A 17,982-nucleotide genomic window follows, 5' to 3' on the forward strand; every position below is an offset into this window, starting at 1 on the left:
TTATTATTCCTGTTTTAGAGGAAGAGAAGGCTGAAGTAAGAAAAGTTAAATAACTTACCCAAGGTCACACAGTGACCTTAAGAGGTTGAGCTATAATTTGAGGTCAGTATGACTGCACACTCCTAAACAGCATACTATGACAGGGAGTATGTAGATAACTGTGCACAAGCTTTTCTCATGAGTGGAGAAATCTCTCAGGTCTTCAGTTGACAGCCATTATACATGTTCCCTTACATTATTCTAGTGCCTTTTCATAACTACCCATAGAGTTCTTCAGAAAGAACACTTACTCTTTCTACTATTAGATGTCACTTTTGGGGATTATGAATCATACAAAACATTATATATGCTTTTGCTTCCTTAGGTTCATTGGATAAAAATTAGTCACTTAGCCCTGATCTTTGGATCTTTTGAAAATTAGGGTCTTCTGTGAACATCCCCAGATATGCTTTAATAGGTGTAATAAGAAAATGTTAGTAAACCCATCACATTATCCTTTTAAAAAGTTTCTCTTAGCAGTTTAAATCATTGTGTTGTCTGTTACTTTTGGGGAAATAAATTGATATTCTTAAAATATACCATATTACATTATTTGAAAAATAATAATTCTGAACATTTTGTAAGTTTTATCTTAAAGGGAAAGTGTATCTCAAAAGTTAACGCCACCACCCCTGAATTGAATTTCCTGAAACAAATGAAGTGGTTAGCTTGGCAATAGGGCTTAAATGCTGGAAGACTAAAGATTGGTGATATGTGACCCAGATATGAGATAGTGAGACTGAGAACTGAGCGGAAATGAAGTATCAGGAGTGGGAATAGCTTGTTAAAAGCAAGAGCTGCCCTTGTAGATGGAGGAAGCAAAGACAACAAGGACCAAGTTGCCTAGGTGTTAGTGGGCAGGAGCATGAACACTGTTTCCCCAAAAGGGAGGTGCCAGTGGGAGGTGTTTTGGTTTTTTTGTTTTCTCTCTTCTAAAGTGAAGGACTGGTAGCATGAAGACCATGCATACAACTGTAAAAACAATCAGGGATCTAAAAATGGGTAGTAACCTGACTGTTTGAAAATTAATTCTCAAATGCTTTTCTATTCTCTGTTCTGTTGTCTCTGAAGTCTTTATGGGGCATTTGAAGCCTTAGGTGTGAACTGAAAAAAATCTTAGCGGTTCCAGCCTCTCCAGCAGTTCATGCTACCTGTTCTGTTGGAGTGATTCATGAATGACAGTGAGGACTAATGCTTGAGGAGAGGTCTTTCAGTGGTACCAAGGACCAGCTTAAACAGATGGGTCAGAGGTTCTTGTTTTGTTTTTAAGTTCTAATTTACCTGTTTTATTTTGTCAGCTTTGCCTAATATTTCCACAATATGCCTAGCCCTATTGGTAATTTTGATAGTTGAGCTGTATGTGTGAGATGTATATATACATATGCACACACATCATCAAATGCTCATTTTGTTGAAACTAGATAAATGTCACAATATTCAGAAGACTTTTTCCCTGTGTTTTCAATTTTTTAAAAAATTGACACATTTTGTGGTTAGACCAAAATGAGGTAAATGTGTCTCTTGTGCGTATTGTTGTAGTACTAATGGATTGTTAGATATTTGCTGTAACGTTAACATGTTAATTTATGCCCTGTAAATGAATATGAGACACATTGCTGGGAAAACTGTATAGTCTGCACAATAAATGCTGCCTAAGAAACAAGCCTTTCTCCAAATAAGTTCTTTGGTAGTTCACACTTCTCAAGAGTAGGCTCTATAGGTGCGAAGATTCTAGGGACTATAGTTGCCGTGATAAACCAGATTATAAAATAAGCTTAATTACCGATTGAAGTTTTCCTTGTAAGCTTTGTCAACTTCGTATATTCTCCTGTTGACTATTTTTACAAGAAGCATATGAAAACATGCTTTTGGGAGCCAATCTAATGTTATTTCTATTCTCAAATAAAAGCTTGCAGTTTTGTGGTCAGAATCTAAGCAAACAGGATTTGAGATACCTTTTGAGTCCTATCAGAACCAGTTACCTGTGGTGAGTAGTAAGGAAGAAAATTTTTATATGTGTAGGGATAGTTTGTAAAATTCAAACATCTGCTTATTGATAAGGGTGCTTAATATTTCTCCTGTATGTAGAAGCCTTCTTGCTTCCTATAAATAAATTTTATAGCAATTTGAAGTCCATTAATGTCCAAGAGAAAAAATATTTTTAAACTTAGTATGTTCACCAGTATCAAATAAGTTAAATTCAGCAAATCTATATTGTGTATTATGTGGCAGGCATTTTGCTACGGGCTAGGGTATACAATGAATAAGACATTCATTCCTTCATCTCACAAATGTTTATTAAGTGCCTTCTATGGACAATCTTAAGGGCTTCGCTGAGGAAATAGGGCTTATGTTAAGGTACAAAAATGAGTAGGAGTTACCAAGGTGAACAGAAAGATAAAGAAAAATAGTCTCCCACATGCCATGATCAAAGTACTCCAGGCTGAGAAAGAGTATGGAGTGTCTGAAAACCCAAAAGAACCCCAAAATGGCTGAAGCAGGGGGAGGGAGAGGAGGAGGAGTGGCTTAAGATGAGACTGAAGAGATAACCAGAAGCTAGTTCTTAGAGAGACTTCTGACTTCGAAGCCATGTTTAGGATTTTGGATCTGATTATAAAAGCCCAACATCTGAAAGGGAGGCCATTCAACTGTTTAGGGAGGAAAAATGGCTTTATCAGAATTTGTTTTTTATATCACTCTGATTGCTTTGTGGAGAAGGGATTAGAGTGGGCCAACAGAGAGGATAGGATGCAAAGAAATCGATTAAGATGCTACTGAAGGAATCTGATGGATGATGACGACTTAGAGTAGAGTGGTAATGGAGAAGTAGATTTTTGAGATGTGGAATTAAGGGAGGGAAAATGTAGTGTCTGAGATGATTCCCAGGCTTCTGACTTTAGCCTCTAGCAGAATGTTGGTGCCGTCCCTCCAGATGGGAAGAAGGGCAGAAGACAAGGTCTATCTTATGTGTGTAGATAGGGAACACAGGACAGGAGTCATTTATCATTAATAGGATATATATGTGGTGGGGGAGGGATGTATTTTAAACTTGTCTGAAAGTATCAGTCAGTATCAAAACAGTCTATCCTGAGATCAGTAAAGACAGTCTGATTTTTAAAGAAAAGGAATCATCATGAGAGCATAGGTGAGAATGGGGTAGGATAAAAGTTTTTGTTTTTGTTTTTAAAAGAAGCCAGAAGAGATTACTCATTAAAGGGAGTTTAAGTTAACCCAGCCATATTGAGTAGATTACAGTTTTCTCTGAAAGTAAGCTAGGGTACAAGGTGAGTGCATTTTAACATTTTAATAGTAACCAGTCCTTTGGTTCTTGCTAATTCTTATTTAAACCAGTTTGTTTTGAACATTCAGCTACTGGAATGTTAAGATTTTAATCAGAAGGCTAAAACTCTGATTTCTGAATAGGCTGGCTACTGCTAATGGCTTTGTAGCTTTTTGAATAAGATAACTAAAGTTTGTGGGGGGTCAGCCTCGTGGCCAAGTGGTTAAGTTCGTGCGCTCCACTTCAGTGGCTCAGGGTTTTGCTGGTTCGGATCCTGGGCGTGGACATAGCACTGCTCATCAAGCTGTGCTGAGGCGGCATCCCACATGCCACAACTAGAAGGACCCACAACTAAAATATCCAACTATGTACCGGGGGGCTTTGGAGAGAAAAAGGAAAAAATAAAATCTTTAAAAAAAGAACAAAAGGATAACTGAAGTTTGTCATTGGGGTGGAGATGGGAATGTGTAGCTTTAAAAACCTAGAAATTTATTTATGAGTGGAGGCTGTAGCCTATTATGGACATAAATTGGGAGAAGGGATGAAGAAGAGGAAAAAGAATCCTGTTCTGTTAAAGGAGGCCTTTATACAATGCCTTGCGTGAACCAAACTTTTGAGATACTGGAATTGAATTTTTATTTGCAACGTTTCCATTTTACTTTGGTTGGCTACTTGAAACATGAAGCATTTTATGGGGTGAAATACCAAATTAAAGCTTCCAGTGGGAACACAGAGTTGTAATCTGTGATATGGAGTCAGATGGGGTTTGCAGACGTGGAATGGTAATGTGGGAACTGGAAAAGTAACCCCCACGGGTTGCAAGCTGTTGCATTTTGGCAAGCTGGACAGTGGTTGCTTCAGTGATGCGTGCTGTAGTGGGAAGAGTGTAGACATTAGAGTCATGTAAACCTGGGTCTGAAATCCTAGCTCCAGCACTTGTTAGGAAGGGACAGGTTGCCTAACCTTGCCATACCCCACTGGCCTCTGCTGAAATGTGAGGATGACATCTACTGCCCAGTTTACTTTGAGGATGAAATGACAAGATGAACACAAGGCCTCTGGCAGAGTGCCTTGCTCATAATAGGCACTTAACTCTTAGTTCTTCTTTTACCTCCAATTTGATTTTCTTTATACCTAGCTTTAGTGTCTGAAATGACATAGAAGTGGCCAGAAACGCTTAATGAGTGAGTTATAACAAATGCAGTTGAATTTCTCATCTCTACTTATTGATTATGAAAATAGAAATTCACAGATATTGAGCACTTTGTCTTCTAGAAATGCTAACCCAAATGATGCTAGGAGTGTGCTTAAAGGCACACAAAACAGTTTGTGAAAGGTTTAAAATAACAATTGGTAAATAATTTTAAATGTAATGCAGTGATGGGCTTTCTACAGAAAAACATTTTGCCACCTATTCATTCAGTTAACATATGTTGAGCACTGTTTTTGCCCTGGGCGTGTATAATGTGGGAGACTGACAAGTGAACAGATGATTCTTATACACCATAGTACGTCTTATGCTGTGGGAATCACAGGGTGTTGTGCCAAGAGAATTTGACAATATGTATGAAATGCTTTAAAAATATGCATCCTCTTTTACCCAGTTGATCTACTTCCAGCAATATAACCTAAGAAAGTTTAATGCAGTTTTGCTTATCGTAGTAAAAAATTGGTAACTGCAAATCTATAACAGTGTTTAATTGGCTTAATTGCTGTGTTATAAATGGCTATACTATGTACCTATTAGTGATCACACAGATCTGTATGTGACAAATTTATTTATTTTCAAAGAAGTTTTTTTCAATTTTAAAGAAATTTATTTTCAAGGAAAGAAAGTTTAGTGAAATCCTTTCTAAATCACTTTTGTGTATTCTCTGCCTCAAAGAAATCATTCAAAAAGACATAGTTGTCATAATCTAGAAGTGAAGTGGGAGTTCAGGTGAGCTAAGCATCTTGTGAATCTCTGTAGTACATCTGAGAGAGAAAGAATTGGACATACGCATATCAAAGGTGAGTTCTGAGGGATGACTAGGTAAGATATAGTTGCAGTGAGGCTGCCCAGGTGAATGGGCTTGTCACTAGAGGAGGGTGAGGTGCTTTTTTGGTGCTCTCAGTCTTTTGAGGTACACTTTGTAGTAAGCAGATTGACCTGTGAGAAAAACCATTCTGAAAAGAATAAAGAAAAATATGCCTAGGGAGTACCTGGACAACCAGCCCCAGGGCCTTTACTGGCCATTTTGGCTCAGCTGCTACCATTAGGTCACTTTCTCTATCTTGTGGAAACATCCCATTTCTGGATACTTCAAGTTCCAAGAGTACATTTGCTGAGAAACTATTTTTCCCCTTAGTTGATAATAAGGTAAGCTGCCAAGATCTTGGCTTCTGTTCACTTTTCAACAACAATCCCATTTAAGTTGAAATATTTTTACTCAGGTTTTACAAGTAACAGTTTATTTTGGAAAAACTTTATTCACATAAACCTTTCTCAGACTCAGTTTAAGATCAAGTTTATACCCTTGGATATACCATTAACTCTACCAATTTAGAAGAATAGATAATTATTCCTAATCTTTTTTCTCATTGACACGGATAAGCTTGGAGATTTCTAGTTTTCCCATTTATATGAGAATTGTAAAACAAGTGAACAAGTCTTTACGGTATCTGGATCAAATGGAGTGACTATTTCTGCACCTTTCCTGCACTGCTTTCCAGAGTAGAGTGACGAGAGTCAGTCTCTCTGCCTATTTTGTTTACTTTTTTAGATGTGATATAAACCTCCTCCCCTTTGTCCTTGGAGTAGACTTTTGGGATTTTTTCTTTCTGTTTTTTTTTTGTCAGTAGTCAAAAGTTGGATGCTAAATGATTCAGAAAGAAAGGAATTGAGAGTAAGAACTATGATGCAAATATCAGGTCTAAAAGGAAGAGATAACTCAGTGGTCCTTTCTTTAGGAAAATACCTTTTATTTTTAATGACAGTCATTTGTTGAGTACCCACGTGCCAGATACTTTATGTACATTATCTTATTTAATCTACATTATCCTGAGAGATACAAATAACTCCCTCCCTCCATTTTACAGACAAGGCGCCAAAAGATTAAACAATTTGCTTTAGCCATATGCCCAGTAAATAGCAAAGTCAGGATTTGAATGTGGTCCAACTCTCAAGCTCTTTGTATTGTACAAGCTGCTTACTTTGGCCTAAGAGTTAGAAAACTCTTAGGATTGACTCTGAATTTCTGGTGAGTTGCATTAACTTTCTTGGCTCCTTCCTTTCTTTATCTGTAAGATGAGAGGATTGAGCTGGATTTTTAAAGTGAATTCTGACTATAAAATTCTGTGATTCCTGAGTTCTTTATTGAATTGCAGCAGAGACTATATAGAGCTTTTAGTAGTTCTCTTGTGTGCAGCCAGTTTGGGTTGTAATGAGTACTGTTAGCATGATGATTTTTCACACCATCGCCCTGTGGAGGTGCAGGAAGGGCATAGCGGGAGCATGGGTTAACAGAAGGTGCACTGTGTCAGCTGTAGATCCACAAAAGAGAACTTGGGAGTACCAGAGCATGGCAGGCATGGGCTAGAGACTGTGTGGGTGGAGCCTGCTATTGTCTTCAGACAGCAACATCATTTAACCTCGGAGGGTTATTGTGCCCCAGTGAGTGAGTCTGTGTGTGTCTGGCATTGGGGATTGTGCTAGAAGGTACAATGATGACTCAGTTTCAGTTCTTTTAGGGCCTTATAACATTTCCAATTAAATGAGAGAGAGAGAGTTATAGGAGGAACACAATGGTTATTGACATAGGAGAGCTAATGAAATGACATGACATCAAAAAGAAGCATCATTATTGCAGAATTTTTATTCCATTTATAGAGTACGTTTTTCTCTGAAGGTGCTATACAAATAACATTGAGATAATAAGCCATTTTAAAATGTCAAAACGCTGAAGAATAAGAAAGTGGCTAGGAGAAATAAATACCCAGAAAAGAAGCAGTAGGGGCTGTAGATCGCTGGTGTGCACAGCAGGTTAGTGATTCTTTGGCTAGACCCACGCGCTCACCATTGGTGCTGTCAGTGGGTGGAGATGACGTGGAGGCCTTTTCTTGGACCAGTTTAGTGCTTACCATTCTATATCTTGCAGTTGTGATTGAAGACCAGGATTCTGGTGTCAGATGGACCTGTATTTAAATCCTGATCCTTCTGTTTACTAGCTCTAGGAACACATGACCTAAATTTTCTGAGGCTCAGTTTCTTCATCAGTGAAGTGTTATTCATTATACCTCCCTTGTTAGGATTGTCCTGAGGATTAAAGTAAATGAGTTATATACATAAAACATTTAGTTCAGTGCCTCGCACGTGGTAAGTGCAACATAAATACTAGCTATTGTTATGCTCAGAATATGTCATAACAGTGATTCTGAAGAGGTTATAGAGCATAATAACAGCAGCTTCTCTGCAGATCAAAAGATAAGATAATGTGGAGTCAGGATCTTCTTTTTCTTCTCTGAATTAGGGTAATAAAGTATAATCTGTACTTTATAGACTAGCGCTAGATTTTTTTTCTTTTGAGGAAGATTAGCCCTGAGCTAACTGCTGCCAATCCTCCTGTTTTTGCTGAGGAAGACTGGCCCTGAGCTCACATCTGTGCCCATCTCCCTCTACTTTATATGTGGGACACCTACCACAACATGGCTTGCCACATGGTGCCATGTCCGCACCTGGGATCCGCACTGGCGAACCCTGGGCCTCCGAAGCAGAATGTGTGCACTTAACGGCTGTGCCACTGGGCTGGCCCCAGCATTAGATTTTTTAAAAATGAAGCATAAAAAGACTATATATAATAATTTTCTTTTCTTTTCTTTCTTTGTCCCCTCCCCCCTTTTTTTTTGGTGAGGAAGATTGGCACTGAGTGAACATCTATTGCCAATCTTCCTCTTTTTGCTAGAGGAAGATTGTCGCTGAGCTGACAATCATTAGCACATTGTCCCTGTGCCAGTCTTCCTCTACTTTGTATATGGGACGCCACCATAGCATGGCTTGATGAGTGATGTGTAGGTCCACATCTGGGATTCCAACTAGTGAAGACCTGGCCACCGAAGCAGAGCATGCAAACTTAACTGCTATGCCATCTGGCCAGCCCCAATATGCGTAATAATTTTAACAGTCATATACTCACCACAGCTTTAAGAAATAGAAAATTACACATAGAATTGAGGACCTCTGTTTCTCCCCCCACCTCAGATAACCACTATCCTGAATTTGGTGTCATTTCCACATGTTTTTATATTATAATTATGTATCCATAAACAGTATATGGTATCTTTACATATTTTAAGTTTTATATAAATATTGTTATACCATATATATACTTCTGTAGCTTGCTTTTTTTCTCTCTACATTGTTTTTGAGATTATTCTATTATACTTGTCCCTTTATTCATTTAACTACCATAGAGCATTCCAGTATATGAATGAATATACCTAAATATACCATTCTAATCTATTCTGTGTCAGTGGACATTACCTATAATTTTAAATATTTCTGCATACGTCTCACCTTCACACCCCCCTCCCTCAACCTCTAAGAGGTAACCATTACCCTACGTTTTGTTAGTACTTTTTTATGATTTAAACATACATATTTCTAAACAATGTTATTTGAGTTTTGCCTGTTTTTAACATTTATGTAAGTCCAATCTTAACTATGTTATTTAGTGACTTGGTTTTTCATTAATGTAATGATTTTGAGATTCATTTATGTTGATGTATGTGGCAATAGTTATTTGTTTTCACTATGTATATTATTCCATTATTTGAATTTATTAAAATTTATGGGCCTTTAGGTTGTTTCTGACTTTTTACTATTACAAACAATATATAATTAACATCCTCATACATGTGTGTTGAGTTTCTCTCAGGCGTATACCTAGGAATGAAATGACTTGGGTATAGCTAATGTATGTGCATCTTTATCTTTACTGGATATTGATAAGTAGTAATTTCATTATCATTTAATTATAAATATTATATAATTTTATAATTTCTGATTTGACCTGTGAGTTTGAAGTGTATTTTTAAAATTTCCAAATATATAGAATTTTTTGCTATCAATTTTTAACTTAATTGCTCTATAGTCAGCTAATAATGTCTGTATCTTACTAATTCTTTGGCATCTGTTGAGAGTTTTGCTTTATAGCCTAATGTGTGGTCAACGTTTAGCCAGGTTTTAGTCAGTTTTTATAAATATTCCACATATGTTTAAAAATAATTGATTACTGGGGCCAGCCCGGTGGCCAATGGTTAAGTTTGCGTGCTCCACTTGGTGGTCCAGGGTTTCACCGGTTTGGATCCTGGGCGCAGACCTAGCACCACTCATCAAGCCATGCTGAGGCGGCGTCCCACATAGCAGACCTAGAAGGACCTACAACTAGAATGTACAACTATGTCAGAGGGGCTTTGGAGAGAAGAGGAAGAAGAAGAAGAAAAAAGGAAGATTGGCAACAGATGTTAGCTCAGGGCTAATCTTTAAAAAAAAATAAAAATAACTAAAAATAAATTGATTATTTAATTGTTGGGTACTTGAGTCTATGTATGCTTATTAATCTTCTCTAATTTTACTAATTATTTTTTGTCTGAGACAGTTATAGTAAAATCTTCCCATTATGATAGTAAATTTGTTTCCCATAAATACAATCATTTTTGCTTTACATATTTTGAGGCTTTGTTATTAGGTGCATACAGGTTTTGAATAGTTTTATCTTCTGCTAAATCCTGTTCGTCTGTTTCTTTTACTATTATGTAATGATCCTCCAATACTTCTTTACATTTTCCAACAATACAATAGCTATTACTGGCTTTTTAATCATGTGTGTTTGCTGGTATTTTTTAAATATACCTTAAATTTTTCTTTATCCTGTTTGTTTTTAGTATGTCTCTTGTAAACTGCATAGAATAGGACTTCGTTTATTCAATCTGAATTTTTTATCTGTTAACTGCTAACTGTAGTCTATTTACATTTATTACCATTACTGATCTCTCTCTGCTTATTTCTACTATCTTATTATCTGTTTTCTATTTACCCTGCTTTTCTCACTGCTTTTTTTTTTCCTTCTTACTTGTCCTCTCTTGGTTTGAACAACTTGTCTTTATTCCTTTTTTCCTTCTACTGATTGCCCTTAAAAGTTTAACATGCATTTGGCTTTGCAAAGTCCTTTTTAAAAATCAGTATGTCTCCTGTTCTGAACAATATAAAGACCCTGGAAAGCTTTAACTCCAGTTACCCTCCACCAGTGTTATATGTTTTTGACCAGTATTTTACTTCCATTTTTTAATCACTCAAGTTAGTCTTTGTTATTGCTGCTATTACATTTCATTTTTATACTGACTTTCATTGTTTTCTAATACCCAAGGAGATTGTGAGCTCCTTATTTAAACTGGTTTTCTTACTCTTTCTCTTTAGATTTTCAAAAGAAACAACCAGACGATGATTCTGCCCCAAGTACAAGTAACAGCCAATCAGATTTGTTTTCCGAAGAGACCACCAGTGACAACAACAATACCTCGATAACCACGCCAACTCTTAGTCCCAGCCAGCAGCCGCTTCCGACAGAACTGAATGTAACTTCACCAAGTAAAGAGGAGTGTAAGTGCCCAGATCCTGTGAAGTGGTAGAGAAAGCAGCCCAAGAATCATGTCATGAACTTCTTGGTAATGCCTTGTCCCAGAAAAGAAGTTAGCAGATCTTGTAATTTAAGATTATGTGTTGACATATAGGCCCAAGTCAGCAAGTTAGAGAATAAATTTCAGCCATTCATGGAGCTTAAGGTCTTCTTAAAAGATGGCCTTTTCTGATGACTGTCAAAGTACATGAGGTTTTGAACCAGTGTGGGGCAGTGGATTCATCCCAGAATCCACTAGGGATTTTTAAAACAATTTTAATCTTCAGCACCATTCCTGAGTCTAATTTAATTGGTCTGGAGGGAGGCCCAGGAATCTGTTGTGTTTAACTCTGCAGAGGATTCTAATGTGCAGCAGGTATTGAGAACCACTGGTCTAGAGGATGCATCCCTGACTTAGGAACCTTGGACTGAAACCTTGCTTTTGTCACTAACTGGGCCTTGACTGTTTCTAGGCAATTAACTGAGATAATAACACTATATACTTCATTGAGCATGGGGTATTTGAGGGGAGGAGGAGATGGTTTCTGTTACTGTTCTGTAAGCCCTCAGTGTTAGCATACTACTATCAAATGTGTGATGTGGAAGTCCATTGTCCACTTAATCTTCATAATACCATAAACATCTCCTTTAGGGCACAACTACAACTGACAGCGTTTGTTGAAAATTACAGGGATGTTATGACATTGCAGTTTTGCCTTTTAAAAGCTTTACTTAACAGGTTGAAATTTGGTGTTTCAAATTTAATAAATACCTAGAAATCCTTGAAATATGGTAGGTTAGAATATTCTGTCTACTAACTTTGGAAAGATTAACAGAGAAAAAATATTTATCTAAACCTATCACAAACCACAGTATTAGGTAAAATTGAGATTATAAATGTAACAAAGGCTGTAGTCCCTGTCCTTAAAGAATTTATTATTTAGCAGGGGAAAGCAAATGTATTTATGTTAGTGGTTCTCAACCAGAAATAATTTTGCACACCCCCGCCCCCAATGCTGCTAAACGTCCTATACTGCATAGGACAGCCTTCCACAGCAAGGAGTGTCCTGCCTTGACATGTCAGTAATGCCACGGTTGAGAAACCCTGATACGTGGTTGTTTGTACCCATTTTAATAATCTTTATTATGTATTAAAGACAGTGACTGTTGAAGAAGAGTGTTGGTTTACTGGAGAAAGTGGTGTGGAGACAGACACAAGGTGGTGAAAAGACGTTCTAGACAGGGTAGAAAGAGCTGTGGAGGAAAGCTGCGTGGAGTTCTGCAATGGCAAGTGACTCCTTCAGGGCCGTTTATGGAGGACAAGACTGCAAAGGCAGATTATGGCCAAGTCATAAAGCTCATAGCTAAGATGTTTGATCATGTAAGATGTTAATCATGTTTTTGAGCAGAATAAGTAATATTATTACAGTTCTTTTGGAGAGGTAACCTGGCAGCGTTGAAAAAGGGAAGGACTATACCAGAATAACATTGCAGAGAGAGAATTTTTTAAATATTATAACTTATTGAATAGAGGCCCAGGGGAAGGTGTAGGAATCATTTAAGAGGATTAAAAAGATGAAAATGGTAGTGGTAATATTAAGACAATAAGAAGTAATAATAATAAGAAGAAGAAGACAAATTTTAAAAATCTGTTCGGGGTCATGTACTTATTGAGGAGCTGATGAAAGCTGTGGCCCCTTATCTCAGAAAAATACACAGCATACCGTCTGTTTATACTCTCTTTTGAATAAAATTCTTTTAAAGCTCACTGTGGGCTTTAGGTTAAGAACTCCTTGTCAAGGGAAAGGTTGGAGCTGGTCAGGATCTCATCTGGTGGAACCACATCTATTTGGATCAACACATACCAGGATCAGTTCACAACAACCCAACCTGAGCAGCCAAAATGCACCTGAGACTGAGATAACAACAGCTACCGTTTATTGAGTGCTTTATGTGCAAGACATTGTTCTATATGTTTTGTATAGTTTATCTTTTGTTCCTCATGACAACCCAGTGAGGTAGGTACTATCATTACTCCCATTCTGTGGATAGAGAAACAGGCACAAAGAGATCAAGTAATTTGCCTGTGGTCACAAAATAGTAGATACCAACCCAGGATTCAAATTCAGGCGTTTGGCTTCAGAATCCATGCTTGTCATCAGTTAATTCACAATGTGAAATATAACTGCCACAGAGAACAGAAATATTCGTGTTGGCAAGACCAGCACTTTTTCTCTCTGTAATTAAGGTATGTGGAAACTCAAATCATAACCAAAAGTTATTCTATAATTTATCATGAAAAATCCTTCTAGCAGGGATTAGAAATAAAAATATATCCATGTGACAAACATTTTCTCTGGAGGCAGACCTTTATGGGAAGCCAACCCATAACAAGGATTTATATAGCAAATAGCAAAGCGTGGAGTTAGGTGAAGTGAACTTTTAATTGAGTCAGGCTGATTGTCAGGTGCTCTTTAAGGACATAGAGGAAAAGTCTTGCATTCAGTGCAAGATTCCATCTTCATACCCTTTTCCTCCTCCTCATCCTGGGCTTAGACCTGCCCTGAAGTCTGGAGCCCTGAGGACAGAACACTTCCTGTGTTTCTGTAACTTGCCAGTTTAGGCCACTGTAGACTGCCATGTTTTTTCTTTTGCTATATAAATACCTTCAATCTGATTAAGGATGTCTAATTGTACTAGCTTCAGATCCGTTTGTGGTGACTTCACATCTTTACGACATTGTATGTTCATGTTCCAGTTAAACTCTCTGAAGCTAATCTTATTTCCTAATTCTTTTGGGGCTTGCTATTGTAATCCTTGGGTTTTCACAGATCTGGGGAAGTGAGGAAATTTGCTAATCAGAGATATGACAATGACTTAAGTGTTCAACTGGGCAGTTTGAGTTGGAGCGTGGGAGAGAGCAGTCAAAGTCAGGTTCATCCACATGGAGATGATAGCCGAAGGCTAAGGGGTTAAATGAGATTGCCAAGGGTGAGAGCAGAGCAAAGCAAAGCAGTGAGTGAAACCAAAACAGAGGAGGCAACTGAAGAAGTCAGAGATGGGGAGAATGATAGTGGGCAAGGTCACAAAAGCCGAGGAACAGATGTCAGCTTATGGTGTGGGCTTTAATAATAATAATGAAAATGTTAGCTCGCATTTATGAAGTGTTAGCTATATTCTAAGCACTCGTCTAAGCTCTTTAATGTACTCACATTTAATTTTCACAGTACCTTGTGAGGTAGATGCTTTTATTATCCTTTTTTTACAGATGAGGAAGTTGAAGCATAGAGGGGTTCAGTAACTTCTGCCCAAAGATGCAGAGCTCCTGCTTCTCAGTGTAGCTCACATTTCAACCCACTAATTTGGCTCCAGAGCCTGTGCTTTCAACTGCGGTAGAATATTGCCTCAGTGTTGTGAAAATGCTGCAGAAACTGTAAACTGACAAGAGACATTTGGATTTGGTGATCATGAGATTGATTTAATAACCTGTTTCAGTGGTTCGTGAGTTCATTTAGCAGTCTTTGCTGAGAGCCCACTGTATGTTAGGCACTAGGTTAAGTGCTGAGTACAGAAATGAGTAAGATTAGATCTCTACCCACAGGGAGGTCACCTTTTCAAATATATATGCCTCTCCCTGAGATTATGGATTGTTCTCCCAGACAGGTGCATAGGAATTTTGGGTGAAAGGGAGGCAACAGCAGGAGCGGTGGTTAATAAGCATGTCATTTGCAAAAGCTTTCTCAGGTGGATTTTGCTACCTCACCTAGGTGAAATCTGTGCTAGAGTGAGGAGATTTGTGCCTGGTTTGTGGGTGAAGGATATAGGGATGAGAAAAATAAGAAAGGCTTGTTAAAGCTGTCAAAGCTGTCAGGGCAGATGCATTATAAGTCAACATGAGATAATTAAAATGATTGCCGAGTAGCAGTGAAGACCCAGGTGAGATTAGACAGCCTGATCCATTGACACCTTGCAAATTTCTTCAGCTGTGAACTACTTAAGAGAAGAAAGATGGGGGAAGAGATATCAGGGGATTACTTATACTGATCTTTTAGTATCCTCAAGGGACCAGAATTTTATCTGTTGGTCCTTCTTAGCTTTCCCTAGATGGGTATGAAGAAGTAGAATGTGGGAGTTACTGGAAAATGAGTTTGGGGTTCCAAATCCAAGTACTACATAATTTGTAGACTATACCGTAGTTGTGGATCCGTTGTTATTGTGTAGAACTGGAAGTGCTGTGTCTTCTTTGGGACTTGTGAAAAGGTTTTACTTTTTCCCTATTAATCAAGAGAATAGGTGTTGCTTATATCTGCTTTCTGTTTCTCCCTGTTAAATGAGTATGTGAACAGAAAGGTGATGAGAGTCTGGGTACGTTAATGCTGTTTTGAAAAGACTACAGATGGAGTAATAACCATTGACAAAAGTGTGTAAAGCAGAGAAACAGGACAGATTTTTACCCAAAAGAATTTCTTAAAACACCTGACTGAAGGTCAAATGAAACATAACCAAAAGCTCCAAGTGATATTTCTTTGTCTGAACACACACATCTCTTCCTCTGCCATTTTGCATGTGTCTACAGAAGAGTCTGTGGAACTTTAGCCATTAGAAACATGTTCAAAAAACAGAGTAGAAATTCAAATAGTGACCAAAGGACTTGTCACAGCATCTAAATGCTATGATAATGGTAACAGCTAACACTAGAGTACTCATCAAGTACCAGGCACTGTTCCAAATACTTTGTCTGTGTTAAGCTACTTCCTCTTCATAATTACCCTGTAAGATGTGAGTACCATTAACCTATCTGTTTCAGAGATGTGGAAATGGAGGCACAGGATGATTCAATATCTTGCCCAAGATCACAGAGCAGCCTGGCTCTCCAGCACCACAGCATAGTTGCCTGTCTCTATGGTGATTTATAGTATAAAGGAGATTGCATGCAAATACAAACTACCAAAGAAGAGGTGTTGCACAAACAAAAAGAACGAAATAACATTTTTTTCTACTATTCCTACTACCTGTTTACTCTTCTCCCTAGAAACCAGGTTTTTCATATAGGCGATCAAGTGTGATTTCTACTTATGTTTCTTGACCCAGCTTTTGAAGAGAGGAAGGATAATGTCTGTTGTAGATAGAACACTGAAACCAGTTGTTTGTTGTTATTTTTAAATGATGGCAGTTGACTGATCAATTTAAGTCAGAGTCTTACCAGATTGGACTTAAAAGATGAGAAAATGCCCTTTTCTTTATGTCTCCTATAAATCAGCGTTCCTGTTGTCATGCTCTTAAAGGCGTGGGCATCATTACTTACGACTTGTTTGGGAGCCTTAGGATGTGCATGCCTAGCGATGTTTTATGTTTGCTCCCCGCAATCCCACTACATATTGTATGGTAATTGAGGTTTTGGAGGAGAGTTGGCTGGTCTGTTTCTTTCTAGGCAGCAGAGGAAGAGAACTGACACCCACTACTAGGGAAGAGTAATGGCAAGAAATGGGCTTGTTTTCAAATATTCGGATTTTCTAATCTAGCAGTTAGAGAGGGGCCACTTCATACAGAACACTCTACTAAGCTCTTTTGAGGCACATACTAAGAAATAAAGAGCAACCAACATATATATAAAAGTATAGTTTACAAGAGGAGTTGACAAATTACAGCCCGTGGGCCAAATCTGGCCCTTCACCTGTTTTTCTAAGGCCCACAATCTAAGAATGATTTAAAATGATTGAAAAAAATAAAAGGAACAATATTTTGTGACATGTGAAAATTACATGAAATTCAAGTTTGAATGTTCATAAATAAAAAATTTATTGGAACACAGCCATTCTCATTCCTTTATGTGTTGTCTCTGGCTCTTCTGCACTACAACAGAATCTCGTAGTTGCTACAGAGACCCAGTGGTCCTTTACAGGACCACTGTAAAGTTTGCCAATCCCAGTTGTACAAAGCTCTTTGACAAACATTATTTTCCTGGGATCATCCAGACAGTGTGCAACATAGGCAGGGCAAACACTCTCCTTCCTGTTCCACAGATGAGAAAAAGGTTTGCATGGTGACCTGCTTTGAGTCACAGGACAGGGCTAGAACTCAGCTCTGGGCGTTTTTCATCCATAGTGCTCCAGCTTTTTCCTATTCTTCTCTACTGCATCTACCCAAGAGATACTTTTGTTGTAGTCAAAAGAAAATATACAGAAAAAGTGAGAACCATACTAACTGAATGTTAGTGAAGATTTTTAATCATTAAAGCTTCATTTCTAAGTGCTGGCTGGATTTTCCTTTAATATGACAGTGATTCCCAAAATAGAAATTTGAGAACATTCTTTATCTGTGGTTAAATTAATTTGGTTGAACAAAGATTTCCGTTGTTGCCTTGGAAACTGGTTCCTGGTGATACCCTAGCTCCCCCAGGCATTTAAAAAATAAAGTAAAATGGTGGCGCATTTTAACAGATGTCGTTACTCTGCTGCCCTTGGACCTTTGAACATGCACTGGGCTTCATTGACTACTCCTCTTCATTCCTGTCTGACAAGTCCTTATCTGTCCCCTGGAAAATTAGTATCACTGCCACCAAGTGACTAAACTTTTTGTTTGTTTTACCAATTAAATTGCTAATAATCCCTAAATGAAACTAGTTTTCCTTTTTTTGGACTATGCCTCCTTCAGAAGACCAGATACTGGGCAAACAGGCTGGCTTATTCTAGTAGAACATTTAGAAAATATTACCTATTAAAAAATATTTTATGACTTCCTGCTGGGCTGGTTTTAAGTGAAATATGGTGGGGAGATTTATTTACAATTCTCTATGTATTTCTTTCTCTTCCCTTTTCTCTAATGAAGCTCGAAGCATCAGGCTGTTTATCAGAGATAATTATACAACAGATGGAGCTTTTCTGATATATAATAGTCTCAAAGTGGAAGATTCTTTCCCATAATGAAGAATGCCCAAACTTTAAATGTCTCTTTTGATTTTAATTTAAAGGTACTTTTTTTCTGTGCATTTATTTATCCTGAAGCTCATTC

The 17,982-nt window shown here is 37.8% G+C and overlaps 1 protein-coding gene across 3 annotated transcripts in view; it reads left to right on the forward strand.

Annotated features, from left to right (window-relative positions):
* ZFAND3 (zinc finger AN1-type containing 3) overlaps positions 1–17,982 on the forward strand; it is a 311,195-nt gene that overhangs the window by 222,375 nt on the left and 70,838 nt on the right. For all 3 annotated transcript variants that reach the window (XM_023624249.2, XM_070245524.1, XM_014734392.3), the window contains one exon: positions 10,773–10,955. In XM_023624249.2, the coding sequence (XP_023480017.1) occupies positions 10,773–10,955 (183 nt within the window). The remainder of the gene's footprint in view (positions 1–10,772; positions 10,956–17,982) is intronic.

This window comes from Equus caballus, chromosome 20 (assembly GCF_041296265.1).
Source record: "Equus caballus isolate H_3958 breed thoroughbred chromosome 20, TB-T2T, whole genome shotgun sequence".
Lineage (NCBI taxonomy): Eukaryota > Metazoa > Chordata > Mammalia > Perissodactyla > Equidae > Equus > Equus caballus.